Raw genomic sequence first — 19,399 nt, 5'->3', positions numbered from 1 at the left:
GGACTGAAATAACATGACTGAGCTTTAAGATGTTCTGGATTCAAAGCAACATCCCGGTGCATCACAGGTGTCTCTTTCAGCTTCTCCTACCACAGATTTGTTAACCGTTTGCACAAACCTTCACAGCCCTGCCAAGCATCCTTTGCTTATCCAGCAAAGCTCAGAAGCTGTCTCCTGCTAATTTATCCAGAAAGATGCACAACAACAGCGTGGAAGCAAGCTGCTGAATGCCGATGTTAGGCAGCCTACCAGCTCTTATTCCAAAGTCTTCAGCAACATGTTATTTATTTCTGTATTTGATGTTCATTTTCTTGTTGGCTTTGATTAGAGCAGGGACGCAATAAACTACTTCCATTCTTCCTGAGTCAGTCTTGACTAAACAGTTTCTAAAATGTCAGGACACATACACCACCACCCGTCTTTCCAGTAATAAAAAATGTAATGGCTCATAAGGGCCAGAAAATCTTTAAAAGTAAGAGGCTGAAATTAGTCAAGTATGCTAATTGTGAAATAAATATCATTTAAACAATCAGTTGATCATTTGGTTTCACCGACTGCTTCACTTCCTAGATATTCCATGATCAGCTGTAAGTGGGATTACTCCAAAGTGGAAGTTTTTAGGGTCACTGAGGGCTGAGCATATGCAGAGCACAGTAAAGGTGCCGACACTGCATGTTGCATTTAATTGTTTATAGATGCACTTGAGAGAGCATTGAAGTGACTCCAGAATTAAAATGACAGTTTACATTTTCAGGGTTTGCCATTGCTCTCAATTGGCTTTTTGCTAATTGAACGCTGTATACAATAAAGAGAACAATATGTGACCGTTACGTGACAGAAGCCTGTGCATTTTCCTTTTACTGCTGATTGCTAAACAAAAATATTCATTAAAGTCCTAGAAGTAAAACCCGTGGCCCCTTTGGAGTGCACAAGAAATTCCATTATCCAGGAATTGTGGTGGTTTGGAAGCTTTCGCAACACTGGAAACTCATTTACAGTGTTTCTCCATGCACTGCATCCTAATATATATATATAAACACCTGTTATCTCCCCCCGCCCACCACCTTTTTTTATTGAGCTGATTTTAAAAAACCACAAACAAATTTAAAGGTTCATTTTCATCCGACCTCTTTTTATTAAGCAAAGTATCAGAATGGACTGCAATTAGTTGTTTCACAACTAAAACAAAACCCAAAGATGACTGAGGGGATGTAAAGAACATTTTAGTACTGTTTGAAAGTACTTGCATCTACATCAGAGTATTAAAAGTAGGTGGGTGAAAATGTGACTCACATTTGTTACGTACATGTGCGCGCGCCGGATGACTGTATGCCAGTGGATGTGACATTGTTGAGAGAAGTAAGACATAATGAAGTTAAGCAACCTTGTACTGAAAGTAGTTTAAAAGCACCTCGGACTCCATGTGCTCGAGATGTGATAACTATGTCACAGCAATTAAAAAAATGTGTTATCAATGGTTACATAACAATCAAGATAACTTAAAGCCATAATTTTTTTTTTTTAAAGTATATATTAGCCCTCAAAAATCAGCTGTCTATATGTTGAGCCGCCCAGTTGAAATTAATTAAAAACAAGACTGGCCTGAAGTAATGCAAAAACAAACTATTAGTAATGGACAAAAACTAAAGAAAGCATGGTCCTAAACATGTTTTAACAAAACCTGCTTAAAAAAATTGAAATGGAAATCAAGACACACGGTAACCCGTGTAGCACTGTTTGCTAATTCTACCATTGGTCATATTTCTTTAAAAAGAACATTCACAAGCATATCGAGTTAATTGATCTCTACGGTACATATCTGGAGAGTAAGATATAAAAAAATAAAGATGGAAAATAAATCGGCTCTCAGGAGAAAATTCCCCTGTTACCGATAACCCAAAAAAAAAAAAAAAAAATCTTCTGTACATATCAGACTCTAAAAGATATATTTATATTTTGTCACCTCTTGTTAATGATTTACATCCAAAAATAAAATTAAATCTTCAGTCAGTCTTTTTAATCTTTTTTTTTTAAAAGTGATCAGTAAAAACAGCGGCTGGTAGGTCCTGCAACGTTACGATGCAGCGTGACAGTCGGGAGGTCAGTACTTCACACATGAACGACAACAGAACCAAAGTAGAAGCCGGTTCCTAACAAAGCTAGGACTACTGGTCGTCTTTACCACAGTGTTGGTGACTACGCCTCAGTTTTCTTTTCTTTTAGTTTTTACAGTGTCTTGTCATATCGTCCTGTCACAGCAGCATGGACTCCTGCATGGCAAACGCCTCCTGTGCGTGCCTGTAGTGTGGTCCTCCAAACAGCTGAGGAAGCTGTTGCCGTAACACAGGCTGCTGGTGCTGCTGCTGCTCTAGGAGTTGCGGTCGGTACTGACGCAGGGCATCCGGGTTGTCGGGGAAGGTGAACTCTGCGAGGGGCGACATCTGCGCCTTCTGGAAGCTGGGCGAGCGAGGCATCCCACCTGGGGATGTAGGGGGCAACTCCTCCGTTGGCTCCCACTGGAGCCCATCTACACCCTGCTGAGCTGGCAGGTAGTGTGGGTTTGGCTCACCCCGCTGGTGTCCTTCGAACCTGTAGACCTGTGCTGTGGAGGTGAGCTGTTGCAGATAGATGGGGGTGGAGCTCCCTTGGTTGTCCAGCTCCGGGGGAGGCCTGGGGTTCCGAGGATTGCGGGCGGAGCTGTGCGTTGGCTGCCTGCGGTAGGTGGCGAAGGTGTTATTCATGAGGGTCTTATCTGGGGAGAAGCTGTTGGGCTGTCGCTGGGTGGTGGCATACGCTCGTTCTCCATACAATGCACTGGGCGGTGCAGGATATCGGGAGGGCAGAGCATAGAGTCTGTTGTCCACGCTTTGGGTGGGATGTGGAATGGGGACCTCAGTAGTAGTCCTGCCTGGGGAGTGCTGATGAGGCGGGGTATGGAACTGGTTCTTTGGGTCAGGGTAGCCAGTCGGAACATTTACAGGACTGTTGTGAGGAAAACGAGGAGGAAGAGGCTGTCTGGCCATTCTGGGCCCGGGTGCCACGGAGACGACACTCCCAGACAGGCTGGACCCGTGGCTCGGGCTGCCCTGATGCAGGGCTGACACATTGTAGGGTATCTCATTACGAAAGGGCCTCAATCTGGACGGAGGCTTCTCAAGCTCCAGGATCTCGAAGTCCTGCTCCGGCAGCCCTGGTACATTATCATACTGGGAGGCATTGGAGCCTCGGTCGGTGCCGGGGGCGTAGCCCTTGGAGCGTGGCCGGCGGTGAGGCTGAGCGGTGTCATCTGGGCTGGAAGGAGCCGGCGATGGCCCTCGGCTCATCTGAATTTCCCGCAAAGCTTCTAGCTTTGTCTCGGAGGGTTTGACCCACCGGGGCCCAGGCATGTCTCTGCGGGAGCTAGAGGCTGCGTTGGAGTTGTGGTTGGCGATGGCGTGAGCCTTTCCTCCATCCACAGCGGTCATCTGTGGTGTTGGGGTGGGGGCTGACAGCGGTGTCGCCCCCCTCTCTGGTGTGGTGTAGGTGGATTGCTTTTGTGTCTCATTTGAGATTTCACCTGACCCCCTGGAGTGGGTTTCCCTTTTGTCCCCCTTGTGGTGACGGATCCGTTTCTCCAGCGATTCCCGGTGGGCTCGGCTCGGGGGCCGTCCGTCCCGCTGGGGGTCCGGTAGAGGACTTGGCTCCCTGGGGGGCTCGGCTGGCTCCGCGTGGCTTTGACCGTTGGCCACGTGGTTTGCTGCGGCTATCTCAGGAGGAAGCTGCCCTAGAGGCTTCTTGGGAAACTCGTCCTCTTTACCTGTAAAAGATCGGAGGGGGAAAAAAAGGTGTAAACGCATTAGAACGCCATCAGGAAACAAAGGTGAGCGGTGATGACTGAACACACTGTGTGGCGCTGGTTCACATCTGATGACGTGTCACAAACGGGCACATGAATTCATGCAACAACACTGCCATAGAGAGTACAAAATAAAGGAGAATACACTCATGAAGACACATAATCACATATCCACAGGCAAAGAGTGGGAGGAGGATAGGGAAAAAAACATCAGAAATAATGTTTGATATAAATTCTCATCATGGGAGACTCAATTAGGAAGAGACATTCTACTGAGCGTGCTCTGAAATTATTAGTCTTTCTACATTTCATTAAACAGTACTCGGCTGCAGTAGTAGCTCCAGGCTTGAAAGGTCATACAGAAATATTTCTTGATTAATGAACCTTCTTAAATGCACTGAGACTTATAAGTACAACTATAAAAAGAGAGAGCGAGTACTCAGCTTCTACAACCAGTACAAGGTTTGACATTAGTACTCAAACTTGCTGCTTTACATCTGAAAGAAATGAGCAGAGCTGACAGGAACACATGGTGTGGGTGGGTTATGTGGGTGTTTTAAGGGAAAAAGTGATGACCAGAGTCAGGTCAGGACGACAGCAGCTGGAGGAAGAGGAAGCGCTGTGGGAGTTATCCAGGAAGTCGACTTATTGGACCTGCATCCACAGACTAAAGAGCGTGTGCGTGACGAAATTACCCACTGACCTCGGTCACTTTTGTTCCACCACAAACTGCTTAAAACCCACCGGGGGACAAAGTTAACGTCTTTCACTTACTGAATTTATTGTTTTAATTTAAAGAAATAGAAACTTGGGATTTTCTACAAATTTCAACTGGTTAAATTTTTTTTCCTAACCAACTTTTCTGTTTTGTTTTCTTCGTTCATTTCCATTCACGTTTATTAGACGAGCCAAAACACAATCCTCTTTTTCATTCGTGCGTTTTATTAGATAACAAAATACAAATCAAACTTGTGTTTCTTCTGCTACTGCAAGACTACAGCCCTCAATCAAGAGGTTTATACAGTGCTGTGAAAAAGTGTTTGCCCCTTATTAATTCCATAGTTTTTTGCATATTTATCACACTTACATATTTCTGATATTGGAACAAATATCAATATAAGACAAAGATAAGGGAAGAATACAAAACGCAGTTTTTCATTTATTAAGGAGGAAAGACGTTATAAGCCCTTAACCCTAATAACTGCTTGTGCCACCCTTCGTAGCAACTGCAATCAAACTTTTGCAATTACTGACTACGTGTGTTTCACATTGCTGTGGAGGAATTTGGGCCCAGAATTGTTTTAATTCAGCCACACTGGAGGGTTTTCCAGCACAAACAGCCTGTTTAAGGTCAAAGCACATCAATCAGATTTGGGTTTAAGCTTTGACCCGGCCACTCCAAAGCCTTCATTTAGTTTTTTTTGAGCCATTCAATCACTGTCCTGCTCCAGGTCCAAAGTGCTTCAGGACACAAACTGATGGCTGGAGATTCCTCGTCAGGGTTTTGAATCTTAACTGAGGTAAGTAAGGCCTGCAGTTGTTCAGATTTTGTTTTAAGTGTCCTTTAACTTGTGTGATGCAAACAGAAAAGTGATGCCAGTGTAGTGAGCGATTGTTTTTCCAGCATGACTGTAGAAATGCTGCTGTAGAGTCTTTTCACCTCACCTGCTGACAGGTCAGAGGCAAATAAAATTGCTCTTTGAAGTCAACACCCCTGTATTAAATGCCATTTCTGCAGTTGTTGGAAGCAATAAAGAACTCAGAGTACTGAGTAAATTACATGCTGTGGTGATTAAAAAAAAAACTTAAATTAAGCCAAGTAAACACTCAGAATCATAAAACTGTCAAATCTCACAGTTCATCCTATTCAGACACAAGGATGCAGATTAAAATAGCCCTGCTGCACAGCAGCACATGTGGCAGCAGATAGCTGTTAAAACATAAGTTTAACAAAAGCCTCCAGTGTTCAAAAAAAGGCCCATTATCTTGTCAGCAGGCAGGAAAGCGAACAGACTACTATTAAAGTTGTGTGGGCTCTGGAAGAAAGGAAAGCCCTTCCTCCTTCAGCTACAGCTGCTGTTATAGAGGTTTATATAGTGTGGCGCAGGAGGAAAGCAACCACACAGGAACCTGGAAAAGACTGTGAAGACAGGTGTAGATGCATTAAGGACCTTTATCTAAATTTACGGCTGTGCCTTTAAGTAACATTAGCACAAATGCAAGGTTAATTTAGAAGATGAGGAATTTTGTCTCTAAAACTAAAGTTCTCCACACAGAGTCATGCAATACTTTTAGTTTCCCACCAGAGGGCGCCTTATATCATCAATTTTACATCTGCAGCCACATTGTAGTCCAAACAAAAAGGAGAAGGGGATCAAAAACTAAAGGTAAGAGATGAGCTAACCATTGAAGGACTCCAAATAAGCAGTAAAGCAAGTCTGAAATATTATGCTGGAAGATCAGTTTGTGACAGAAACAAAGAAAAATAAACCCGAGTGCTGCGGGACAGACAGGCGACAGACAGGACGGACTGACTGTGGGACAGATGGACAGAGACATGGAGAACGAAGGACCAGTCAGGATAGCCCACCGGTTGCTGTTGTAGGAGGGAATGTGGCCGCCGCTCACAGCCACACTTTTGTTGTTGTTGGCTTACATTGTTTGAAAGAAGAAGGGAGAGAAGGCAGATTAATGAGGAGACAGAGCAGGATTCGAAAAGCACAGAGCACTTATCCCGGCTGAAGTTGGGTTATAGGGTAAGTAAATCCAGATAAGGGAAAGAAACCCTGGATATGTTACGCTTGCTTAGTGGTACAGAGCCCAGGCTGAGTGAGAACCTACATAGACACCAGTTAGTTTGTTTGTCAGGGCACCGACTAACTCTGACTAATGTGTCTATTTTTGTGTAGTTGTTTTTTTCCCTTTCTTAGTGGTAGCTCACTCATCTTGTGGACTTCAGGTGGACCCTCAGAGGATCTTCATGTATGGATAGAGCCACGCTAGTACCAGCTTGGGTGTACGCTGATTCTTTGATTCCCTTTGGCCTCTTGATTGTGAACATCTCAAACAATTCTCTTACATTTTGCCACTAAATAGAACAATTAAGAAAAGTTGGAAGATGTTTCTATTTCCAAATTTATAGAACTAAATTGCTTTTTCTCCTGACCAACAGATGAAGTAGATCATAGATTGAGTGTACAGCGATATCCTCAAGAATAAAAGCGTAAAATCTGACATTTGGCTTGGATTTGTTTGTCACATTTGCACTAAAAGGGCAATTGGAGGTGAGGTTTCTGGAACTGTTTGTGCATAGAGGAACTTTTGTCACTCTCCAACACAAGTTTAAAACCAACTGGAGACTGATTTACTTGAGAAGAGCAGACTTTTTGATAATTTATAGAAAATGGATTGTTTGGTGCAGAAGTACCTGGTGCGGGCAGCTCCAGCTTCGCCCTCCTGAGCTCTGTCATGGACGCCTGCAGCTGCTCGATCACAAAGTCGTCCTCGCAGAAGAAATCTTTGGACAAAGTCACCTGCAGAAACTCCACCAGCTCCTCCATGGACAGCTTCATCAGGTGCTCTGCAGACACACACACACTCACACTGATGAGAAGTGTTGTGAGGGGTGAAATCAGCTGGTTTCAGTTTGTGGAGGAAACAGTCTTACTCTTGTGCAGTTTGAGGAGCGTGTAGGACATGGCAGGCAGCACTCTTTCACCCTCCAAGATATAGATGTCCCAGATCCTGAGGGTCAGTGTGAAGGGAGTCTGACCACGAGCAGAACGAAAAGTTAGACGATAAGTTACTGAAGAAGGCAATTTATCTATATTTTTGTGACTGTCAGCAGTTGCCGTGAAAAAAAAAAAAACGAACTTAACCTCTTACTTTACTGGGAATTATTTTAAAGGAGCACTGATTACTCTAACTTACACAAAACATAATCGTAATCTTTTAAAAATCCTAAATACTGCATGCATGCTACGACCTCCAAAAGCAGCCGTAGCTTTGCACGTGCAGCAGACTCTGAGTCAGCGATGGGTCAGTGTACAGTGCTGCTTTTTGTTGTGATTACCAGTCAAAAGGAAAAAGAGAAGTGATATTAGTCGTCACAGCTTTCTTGTTGAAAAGGAGTGGGAAAATGTCCCGGCATGGTCTCGTCAGTCATTCCAAAAGCTTGTTTAGTCACTAAAGGCGATTGAGTCTTTGCAGCTTTTGGAACTCTTTTAAAAACATATTTATATCATGCGGTTTGCCATGACTGCTGATCCTTTTATCCTCTTTAATATCCAATATATTCATTTGTAACCTTTCATATTTGTTGCTTTCATTACGGTTCAGAGCTTTGTAACTTTCTTTGAAAGTCTTGGTTTTAAAGGTGCTTTATAAATACAAATAAAGTAAAAATCCACCACTGACAGGCTCCTAAACCTCTCACATTCCTGGCGATTAAAAGCTGTTTACGGGCTGTCAGAAACGTGTTGGGTTGGTTGGTTTTGATCATTGAATTGGAGCAGCTCATTGGCTGAAACCAAGTAGAGAAATCACAGCATTGGTTGTTAATAATAAAAAATTATTCAATAACTTCAGTTACTGATTGTTGGGTTTCTCTCTGCAACATAAAGCACCTTGGATGGATGGATTCACAATTATCCGGGCTTGGCATCAGGAGTACACTAGCTTATAAAGCCCTGAGGCTGGGAGTCATGAAACCCTTCACGTGTACAGGTGCCAACAAACTTATGATGGAAATACCCAGCTTATAAGTTAACCAAGTTACGTTGCTGCTCTTCTACATGTCTTCATAGATCCTTTTGAAGGTTGTGAGATCATATCTTGCTTGTAACTGCACTCACTCTGTCCAGAAAGCACTGGAAGAACCACTTCATGGTGTAGAGACTGGTGAACACCTCTTGGTTGTCCTGCAGCAAACAGAAAATGGTGACAGAGTGAGGATTAAGCAGCCACCTCTGAGGGATTAAAGGTTTCATTTCTGGCACTATGACTGGCTGGTACGTCATGCAGCACTTGCTTCATTATTAATTGTCACACAGGTCTCGTGTTTCTCACCAGGTGCTGTTTCAGTTTGGGCATCATCTTCTTGAGGATGCGGTCGTGGTGCTCCTGGAAACGCATCAGCTTCGGGAAACCAGGGACAAAAAACCCTGAAGGTGTGGAGAAAAGAGCCGTAATGATGATCATCCCTTAAACTCTGTATGTAAACTTACACATCTGTGTGTCCAGATGTTTAAAGTTAGATTCATGAGCTCACTGCAGCAGCATGCGTGCTGCTAATTTGTCTTGAGTGCTTCCTCAATGATGCCTTTCGCTGATAATTTTATCGCTTAACGCTTGATAAGACTGGAGGAGGTCCAGAGTCGCTCAAGGTCATTTCAGTGCAGAGACCAGAGTCAGTTAAACACTCTAAATGTCAAAAATGCAAATCTGGCAGCTGTGGTCAGAAGATTCGTGCCTTAACCTGACATAACAGATGGTTTGTCACCTTCTGAGCAGCTCTGTGGAAACAGGAAAAGGCCAGGCATGTTTTTTTAAAGAAGAACTTGGCAGATGATCTGAACCCTCTGTGACAGCAATTTTAGGCCAGTAAATTCAAACGTGGTGATTACACAAAGTGCAACGGGCAATCAAAGTTTGTCTATGCTGAGGATTTTTGTAGTTTGACATCTGAACTCCACTTTAAGGAGTCAGCATGCAACACTCAGGCTGCAGGAGCTGTGCACACTGAATTCAGTACAAGCGGTCTGCACATCATGTGCAAGAAACTTCCTCTTTTTCTTTTCTTCTGCACATTCAGTTACAGTTCTTGTTTAGTTTAACCATTAGTGGAGCAGCTGTACATTCCAGCTTCTGTGTTAGGAAGCTTTACTTGGCGATGAACATGAGAACAAAAGAGTTGAAAGAGAAGTATATAAATACGACCACAGGCTGCACTTTGAGAACCCTGAGCCTTCAGAAACAGGTGCGCACGTTACCGTGCATGGCGTGCTTCTGCCCAGACAGCAGTTTGACGAGAGCCCAGAAGGCGTCCTCTTCATTCATGTAGATCAGCAGCAGAGCTGTGATCTGACTCATGCCCTGGCAGTAGCCCACCTCCTGCAAACACACATCAATCAGCTGAGGGGAAACAACAACGGAGCCATTCTTTGCTTTACTCTTGTAAACTTGGCTTAACTTAATTTACATACAGTTCCTTTATTTGAGGTGAAACACTGAGATAGTTTATAGTGAGATAAAAGTGAGATTAAAGGATATACAAACTTTGATAAAGTAATATCTGTAAGTGCAGATAAGTCATCTCCATCCATTATAGAAATACTTTGGTGACCTAACAATAAATCTGTAGTTCAGCATTTTTCAGCCCTGCTTCATTATTATTACACACAAACTAACACCACTGTTATCACCATTAGACATATATTATTTTATTATGTTGAATCGAATGGCAAACTGTGGGTGTCAGGGTTCACTGTGATATTGTGATACTGGGACACTTGGAATGGTTTTCATTTTTCCTTTAAACATTGCCCAATTATACATTTCACATCTGACACCTATATGTCGTCTACCTCTGAAATATGAGGGATCAAAAGTGTTGGAGAAAAAACTCTTAGCTTAGTTCACCTCTGTGTGTTTCAGGAGGTTGTAACTCTGAAAGAATTCACAGCACGAAGGTAAAACTGGAAAAGTTACTGTACTTCTTCTTCTTCCCTACTTCAGGGATGACAGTGAGTTGATAAAGTTGAATAATAATCAAGAATTATCTTTTTAAAGGAAGACTTATTTTAAACATCAACGGGAAATGATTTCAACATTGCAGTAGGGTAAATTTAATGTGAACTTTGAAGGCGACGTCGATGTCAAAATCAAACTTTACTAACTTAATATTGTTTTTACCCCAATAATCTCACTAGACTACAGTTTTTACTCCAGGTACTACACAAGTATTACCATTTATTGTTATTAGGTTAGTAGTTTAGTAGGTTACCTACTGTTACTAAATGGTTTTATCGTTTTAGTACTTTTATTAAAAAAGAAATGATTGTTGTTACTTCTTTTGGTAATATCAAGCTATTTACTTAATTAGTGTTTCACATTGTTAATAGACTATTACAGTTTTATTATTAGAGCCAGACCAATTTTTAAGACTGACACTGAAACTTGGTAATTTAAAAATCAAATATATCAGCTGATATATATTTCTTTTCTCCTGAAACATTTGTAACCTGCAGTTTAAAAATAATCGTTTCATTGTCGCTCACACTCGCCCCGAGTCTACTCGGATTAGCTGCTTGTTGTATTTGTGGCGTTCCAAACAGGGGAAGTTGCAGAGTGCCCTCTGGTGGACAAACTATGCAACACTGGCTGAAGGGTTTTTCTCTTGTTTCTTGTTTACTTTTTACATTTCTATATATCAGCCAATATAAATGCAGTTATATCAGCAAGTACTTCATATGAGCCCCACTGACATACCAGGTTTTACCTAGCTGTAATAAAAAGTGTTACCAATATTGCTACAATAACAAAATATTAGATTGGTGCCTTCGTGTGCACCTTTATTGTCTTCAGTGAAAATGTTACAACTCAAAGTCTTCAGGACGCTAAAAGCGAGCTTGGATGACTCACCGTGTTGTACATGGAGTAGGCTGTGAGGACGTGGAAGAGCGCCTGCTGCCTGAAAGCACAAACAAACCACAGTTCATACAAAAACTTTAATAAACACACTTCAGTGGCGTCTTTGGCTTCAAGTTAAGATGCATGCATGTGGCCTGGAGCTGCACACCAGCCTTGATGCTGAGTTGTGTCGCTGCAAAGCCTGAATGCACTTCCAAATATCAGAAAAGCAGTGTGAAAAGGCAAAACGGCGTTAACGGGTACAGGTCTTTCCTCAGAGTCACGCAACAAAGCGGAAGGCAGAGCAGAAAGGGGACGTGAGATCTCTCACTTCCACACTGGAGAAGCCGCCTTCTCCTCGCAGAGAGTGAAAATGCATGCATATCTGCAGATGATTACTGACTCCCGTTGTGTTTGTGCTCTTGTTACTTTTACTGAGATTACGTGTCAAATAGTGAGAGCAGTCATTGTTCTTGGGCTTTGTGACAGTGAAGTGAAGGCTTGTTGTATCTTCCCCCATGCAGGCACATTTATGTACAAGGTTATGTAAATTGAATTACTCAGGAACTGAAAGGCTCCTAAAAGGCACACAGGAAACTTTTAAGCTCAAAAATGCAAAGCTGCTTTAAATAAGCAACACAACCAACATTACTGCAGCTGTGTGCAATGAACTTGCAGATGGTTGCTTGGATGTAGTAAAATGTGAAAGTACCCACTTGACATCATAGCGATGCATGAACATGATGTGGTCCCTGTAGGTTCGGTTCACATCCAGGTCGATCTGCCGGATGTCGGGGGATATTCCTCTGGCTCTGGCCTTCAGTTTCTGAAAACAGCCACAAAACAAAGAATGAATGCAAGCAGAAGTGCCATTTAGTACTAAATAGCAGGCATCTGTGTCCACAGAGTTTGTGGGTCCACCTTGCTGATCGAGCTTTCGAAGCCTCAGCTGATAACTTGGCACCCAACGCTCACTTCTGGCTTTAAAAAATAATAAACACTAGCGCTGAGGCTTCGAAATGCACAGTAGGGTCATATTATGATATCACTGCTATAGAAACGTCTTGCAAGAAAACTGTGCCAGCTGAAGGTGAAAAAACTCACTTGTTTCCCCACTTGAGGTGACCCCCCCCCAAACCCAAACAAACAAACAAACAAACAAAATGGTCAAGTAGAACCAGACTACAACAGAGGAGAAGCTAGCAGCAGGTAATGTGTGACCTAAAGGAAAACAAGCATCTCAGAGCATGGCTGGATCACTCTGTGTTACAGGAAGAGCAAATAGTGGATGGAAATTAATGATAAGATTACAGGGTGATGAAGGAGGGCTCTACGCAGCTGGTTAAAAGAGAACAGATAAAACATCCCATGTACTAAATATTTTTCACTTCTTTTACACGACAATATTGTTTCAGGGTGAAGCAGCAGACTGAGGTGTGAGCGGTGGATGAGAGCAAGGCTGCTGCCTTAGGCTACGTCCACACGTACCCGGGTATTTTTGAAAACGCAGATTTTTCTATGCATTTGCACCTTTCGTCCACACGTAAACGGCGTTTTCGGTCACTGAAAACGGAGATTTTTTTAAAAACTCCTGCCAGGGTGGATATTTTTGAAAACTCCCTTTTTTGCGTTTATGTGTGGACGAGAAAAACGCAGTGTCAAAGGTGTGCCCATTTTTTGACGTCACACTGTGCGCCAGGTTATTGTTTCGGGGAATATTAATTTCTACAATGGCGGACTTAGACAAAATACCATTACTGTTAATTTTACTCTCTGTAGTGTTTAAATATATACATACATATATACACACACAGTTACTGTCCCTCCACACATAGGACTCAGTTCTGCTTCTATGCGCCATCTTTGTTTACTCTTTCCCACCCAGGCTGACTTCTGATTGGCCAACATTTCTACACGGATAGGAATATAGCGCCACCTGCTGCTTTGGCATGTTCCTAGCAGCGTTTTCCTTCGTTTTTGGCTTTTACGTGTGGACAGGATTTTTATTTTTTTTTTTAAAAAACAAAACGAAAAATCTCCGTTTTCAAAAAAAAACCCCGTGTACGTGTGGACGTAGCCTTATTTTCATTAATGCTCTTCTTCTAGAATAATTACCTGATTTAGATGTTATGCAACCCCAGGCTTTAGTGGAGTTTGGTTAATTGGTGTAGGTGTGAATGGTCTCTGTGTGTTTGACCTGCTACAGACTGGTGACCTGTCCTGTTCTAAAGCATGTTTTACCTTCACGATCTTGAATGAAATGATCTAAATTGGTAAAATGAATAAAACCTCTAAACTTAATCTTAAATATTTATTCTGTTGATTTTTTTGCATAGATTATTGCAACTTTTCTTGATATCATTTTTTCTTACTGACAGTATGTAATGCTAACTACAGACAACAAAGTTTGGGTAATAAATGTTTAAAAAAACAAACCAAACACGACTAAATTACACCTCCTGAAATCTGATGGATTATTGTGGACAGAGCTGCCCTGCTCACAGGGGAGAAATCTTCTCTTTTTCACTTTATATTTTCCACATCATTTAGTGCATGTGGCCTAACTCATAATTAGACCACTTCCCAGCCAATGAAGGCAGTGATATATTGATTTTGCTAGCTAAACTTTCTAATGAGATCCAAACTTTATGCAGGAATGGGGAAAAAAACCAAAAAGATCTTTACCGTGTGCCGGAGCAGGCCGTGCAGCTTTGCACAAACACGATTAAACTTCCAAAGCTGCTGCTTGGCCACAATAACTCTGAAGCTCAGTGAAATCAAATAAAGCCGAGGTGTTCGTCAGCTCGCTTATGAATCTTTATGAGGCTCACGTTTTGATGAACGCTGCAGACATTTTATAAACTTGAGCCTGGGAGACAGTGTTTAGCTGAGAGTTCCTGGAGTGATACCTCATAGAAGTCCTTCTTCTCCTCCTTTATTTTGGGTATATCGAGCAGCAGACACCACACCTCCCCTCGGAGCTGCAGGGGGATTCCCTTGTAGATCCTCCTGAGCAGCTGGAAGGAAACAAATAGCAGGAGGTCATCGTTAGCAACCTTCAAAAAGGAACGTTAACCTCAGACAATCACTCCACATTTAGGCCATCAGAAGGGCCGTGCAAGGTTTAGTCCAACAAAACATTAAATGTGAAGACAGGATGAATGTGGTGGTTCTTTCTTTTCCTCTGCATATTCAGCATAAGGCGATAAGCTCACAAAGCCTCATCTGTGACTTTAACAGGTGTCACCGTGCTCTTAGGATCATGGCCTCAATCTCTTGTGAAGCACTTCAGCTGCAGATCTCTGGTTAAAAATATTAGTTTAATAAAGTGTAAAGTCTTGTTCTGGGAGCCTTTCACATTCACTTTAATTTCTGGATTATTGAAACTCATTTTTCATCTCCTCTGCCTTCACTTAGTCCAGAAGTCACTCTCATAGATCTCAGCAGTGAGGTTCAGGCTATAATGACAGCACTCATGTTCTGATTAGGAGGCATAATACTGTAAAATCCACAGCAGACTTACTGTGAGCTCGATTATATGTAACTGGTATGAACCACAAATCTGTTTGATGTCAAACTTGTTATAACAACAACAAAAAACAAATACAAGAACTGCTCTACCCACAATCCTAAAACTGAAACAGCGCCCCTGATTGGTGGAGATTGTGGTTACCATGGAAACCTTTAAGCACAAAGCTTTAGAAACATTGAGAGTGACAATCACAGCCAGGAACAAAGTGCTGTAGCATACTGACACACACCCCACAAAAACCTGTCAAATAAACTATTATCCAACACTGACAGCAAAAAGGATTCAGCTCAATGATTGTGCAAAGTCTTTGCAATGCATCATGGGACGAGTAGTTTCTTCACTGTTAAAACTAATAATGTAACGTTTGTACTTTTGACTTTTTGTGTTGTGTTTTTTTTTTTTATCCAGTTAAAATCTTTTTATGGTCCTGACTCAGCCTGTAGCTGGTTTCAATGTTAGTTCATATCAGCATTTTCTAAAACATCAACAGAGTACATACAGAGGAAATTCACTTCCATTAAATTATGGTGATTTGAAGGATCTAATTAGCTTTTTTCTTTACTTTCATCTTAAGTTATTTTTAGTTTATGTAACTATACTGCAAAAATGTAACTATGGCAACACATTTTCTTTGTACTTTTATGTTGACAATGTTGTTTTAATCCTCGTTTTTAAAGGTCTAGTTTGTTTTTATTGATGTATTTCTTGTTTTTAGCTTTAGTAAAAAAAGCCTTTTAACGTCCGTGCTCTTAGCTAAGCTGGCTCATTTTTAATTGTCCTCTATCTCACAGCTGGCTACAGACGAATAGCTGGACTGTAAACACACACACAAAACGTCAGCCAAGAAGAACGTCTCAAATGATCCATCCACAATTAATACTTTGCTGTGTGTGACTGGATTAAGTTTTGAAAGTCTGCTTAATTAAAAGCTTCAGAGGAAGAAGATGAGGGCTAAACTCTTTTTGGGCGCTATTAAAAAGACGAGAGCCTCGTTCAAAACGGGAGACGCCTGGACCCGGTACACGTGGTAGCCTGTGGCTGGGATGAGTAAAAGAGGTCATTAAGCCACTGACACTCCACCAAATGAAATACACGACCAAACTGAGTAAAATTCCACATTTCTCTGACTTTCAATGTCATTGGGAACATTTTTAATAATCCAAATACACCAAACAAGGATATGTTCCGCATTATAACTTAAACAGGAAGTTGCACTGCATAAACTAGTGATTTAAACAAACACACGGACAGGAAACACCAAGTTGCATGGCCGTAGCTGCAGTCCACTGACATGTAACTGGGGCATCTGGCAGCTGCCAAAAATTACACAGAATACAGAAACCTTCCCTCATCTTGTCAAAGCTGTCAGACAAACACAAACAGTGCGTGCCTGAATGTACGCTGCACCCTCCCTGAGAGAAAGCAAAGGGCTTTGGAAGGTGAACCACGACCATCTGGCTGGATGCACTCGGAGACTGCGGGCAGTGAGAAGTCTAGATAGAATAGACTGCTATGCATGCAGAACAGTCCAGAGTAATCCAGTGTCGACAAAGAGATGGGAAATCAGTCACACTCCGGCTGAGGGAGATTAAGTCTTAAAAGGCAAACTGCTGGAACAGCAAAGCTAATCGCAGCAGTGAATTCTCCGTCTCCACCTATTAAAACCCAGCCAGCCGTGTGCGTGTGCACAGGTGACTGACAGCGGAGGCAAACGGAAAGGATGGTAGAGTGTTAGGAGGCAGCACTAAAAACATCCGAAGACTAATCGCAGCACCTCAGTGTTCGGTGCTTCCCAAAACGAGCCAATCCCCAGAGACGCAACTTTGAAGCGTGTTTCCTCTCGCACGCCCACACTGATGACTTGTGTCTATCCGCCATGTTGCAGTCAGGTTGTGTGTTTAACCTCTTCATATTTTTCTAATATTGTAGTTTTATCTTAATGTGACAAATCTATATTTGTGATTGGTCAGATGCTGACATAGATGTTGATGCTAGGGAAGGAACCCTGGACCCCGTCCCTCTCCTGAGGGCGGCTCTTCCGAAAATAAAAGCTGTGCTGGAAGCTGATTGGAACAAAAACATCAATAGTTAAACTTCTAGTGGGGGCTAAAACATTTAACTTGTTTTAGTCTACACAGATCTCAAATAATTCTGCAGAGTACAAAATATTGCAGCAAAAGTGTTTATTTACATTTTATTTCTGAATCTGAACCTGTTTTTGTTGCTTTACAAGAAACACAGACGCAGAGGGAGTCGGGCCGGATTTACATGTACGAGCTGAAAGTTAATCAGACCCCATCTGTAACCTCGCGTCACATGAGTGTGATGCACTGATGTGTGTGTGTCTGTGTGTGTGCAGCTGTTGTGTTTTCACATATAAAGGTCTGAGTGGTGTGTGTGTGTAAGATCTGAGAATTAATGACATTTAGTTGGGTGTGTGTGAAGTGTCCAAAGCCTCCACTCCATCAGCCTCCTACCCACCACACTTGGGACTCGCTTGTTTCTAGTGCAACAGCCTTGTAATTAGGCTTTGATGAGCGAGTCAATGAGCGCATCTGTTACACTAATCATCCTCCGAGCACGAGTGTGTCTGTGTGCCTACATGTGTGTCAACATTTACATTGAACGTGTGCTGTTCACGCTTTGGTTTGCGCTTATCTTCTGCACAGACAGAACTCGCTGTGTGCATGGATTTAAAATATGGAAGGAAAACATTGGGGGTGCTTAAAAATAAGCCCTTAATTGGTATTAAAATGTCTTAAAATCCTCCCTTTAAAGTCTTAAAAATGACAAATCTCTCACATTGTACCCAGACTCTGAATCGGCACACTTTTACCTGCATTACATTTAGTTATGACTTATTTAGTTTTGGTTAATTTAAAGCTGGACTTGAGCCTCCTTACACTAAACAAGTTCTTCCAGCAGAGTTAAAAAAAAAATGCTGAAGTTGAGATAAATTAAGAACAAAATTCTATTTTTCTTTTTGCTACAACTACAAATAATGAGCTGCACATTATTGTGGCTTCAATTTATGGATCTGTGCTGGCAGTGTTTTTCCCTCTGAAGCTAAAGAGGTCATTGCTGCAGAGTACAGCCTGCAGCAGTGACGGCCTGTATCAAAAACTGGCGTTTCTTCTCCAAGTTGTTAAAAATGTGTCGTTTGACACGGACGCCTTAACCCAGCTGGTTATGATAACAGTAAAACAGGTCTCATCACAGAGTGACAGAGTTTGTATGAGATCAGCAGTTGGATTGGGATGGTGTGGGATCTGTTGTGGTGGAGAGCTGAGCATAACAGTGAAGCTGTCGATTTACTGGTCAGGCTACGTTTGCACCCTCACCTGTGGTCCCGAGCACTGAGTAGTGACTGAAAGACTGAGATTGAAGGAATGGTTGGGCTCTTCCTTAGCTAGAGGGTGAGCAGCTCGGTTATTCGTGAGGGACTTGGAGTAGAGCTGCTTCCCCTCCACATTAAAAGGATTCGGTTTAGGTGGCTCAGGCATCTGAACAGGATGCCTCCTGGACGCGGCATTTCGTTGGAGAGGCATTTCGGGCATGTCATACCAGGAGGAGGCCTGGGGCAGAGTCAGGACTCGCTGAAAAGATTATCTCTCGCCTGTTTGGGAAAAACTTCTTGCCATCCCAGATGAGCAAGAGGTGGCTGACGTGAAGGAAGTCTGGGCTGTCTCCACGATCCAAGTCAAGATAAGCGGTAGGAAAATGATAACTATATGGTCTCAGCACACAAAAGAACACTTTTAAGTGCACTCAAGTATAACTTTTAAATGTGCAGGGTTAATGTTGTGAAGAGGCATACTTTAACTCTAACCGCCATCATTAACTATGTAGGCTTTGGTTTCTAAACCTAGAAAGTTAGTGAAAGCAAGGGTGAAACACCACTGGCGTAATGCTGTTCATCTGGATGTCCAGATGAACAGCATCAACTTTTTGGGATTCCTCTAGTCTAATATAAAATAATAATAAATCTGATTTGTATAGCGCCTTTCAAGAGACCCAAGGTCAAACAAAAGTCAAAGGCTTCTGTAACTAACTGGTTTTTAACTGTTCTTGAATATGTGTGTCACCGGCTGCAAATGTAGACTGAAAAATGCAGAATTTAATGCCCTCTGATGAGAATGCATTGCTTGTGCTATGTACTGCACTACAGCAGCCTGGACAGCAGTGAGCTTTTCAAGACTTGATGGCCATGATGGAAACTGAGAATGATTTTTACAACACATTTGCCAAACATTTTAACTTTTAATACTGCTTTAAAAGGTGTAATATGAGGCGGGCTCCATTTTAAGGGAAGGGATAGTTCAGTAGGTAGAGTGGTCGCCCCGTGATCGGAAGGTCGGGGGTTCCAATCCACTCAACAGGTACCCCTGAGCAAGGTGCCGTCC

At 42.4% G+C, this 19,399-nt stretch overlaps 1 protein-coding gene across 4 annotated transcripts in view; it reads right to left on the bottom strand.

Moving 5' to 3' along the window:
- Window positions 1-1,111: 1,111 nt before the first annotated feature.
- The window catches only part of usp6nl (USP6 N-terminal like), a 102,524-nt gene continuing 84,236 nt past the window's right edge, over window positions 1,112-19,399 (bottom strand). For all 4 annotated transcript variants that reach the window (XM_005921029.3, XM_042220152.1, XM_005921027.3 and 1 more), the window contains 9 exons: window positions 14,374-14,481; window positions 12,181-12,290; window positions 11,477-11,525; window positions 9,826-9,946; window positions 8,903-8,997; window positions 8,689-8,754; window positions 7,503-7,602; window positions 7,263-7,415; window positions 1,112-3,796 (listed from right to left, as the gene is read on the bottom strand). In XM_005921029.3, coding sequence (XP_005921091.1) covers window positions 2,253-3,796; window positions 7,263-7,415; window positions 7,503-7,602; window positions 8,689-8,754; window positions 8,903-8,997; window positions 9,826-9,946; window positions 11,477-11,525; window positions 12,181-12,290; window positions 14,374-14,481 — 2,346 coding nt within the window. In that variant the 3' untranslated portion in view covers window positions 1,112-2,252. The remainder of the gene's footprint in view (window positions 3,797-7,262; window positions 7,416-7,502; window positions 7,603-8,688; window positions 8,755-8,902; window positions 8,998-9,825; window positions 9,947-11,476; window positions 11,526-12,180; window positions 12,291-14,373; window positions 14,482-19,399) is intronic.

Source organism: Haplochromis burtoni, unplaced genomic scaffold (genome assembly GCF_018398535.1).
Source record: "Haplochromis burtoni strain Fernald_Lab_line unplaced genomic scaffold, NCSU_Asbu1 Contig_44, whole genome shotgun sequence".
Classification (NCBI taxonomy): domain Eukaryota; kingdom Metazoa; phylum Chordata; class Actinopteri; order Cichliformes; family Cichlidae; genus Haplochromis; species Haplochromis burtoni.
The sequence above is the reverse complement of the archived record's forward strand: the minus strand, read 5'-3'. Positions and strand labels throughout refer to the sequence as shown.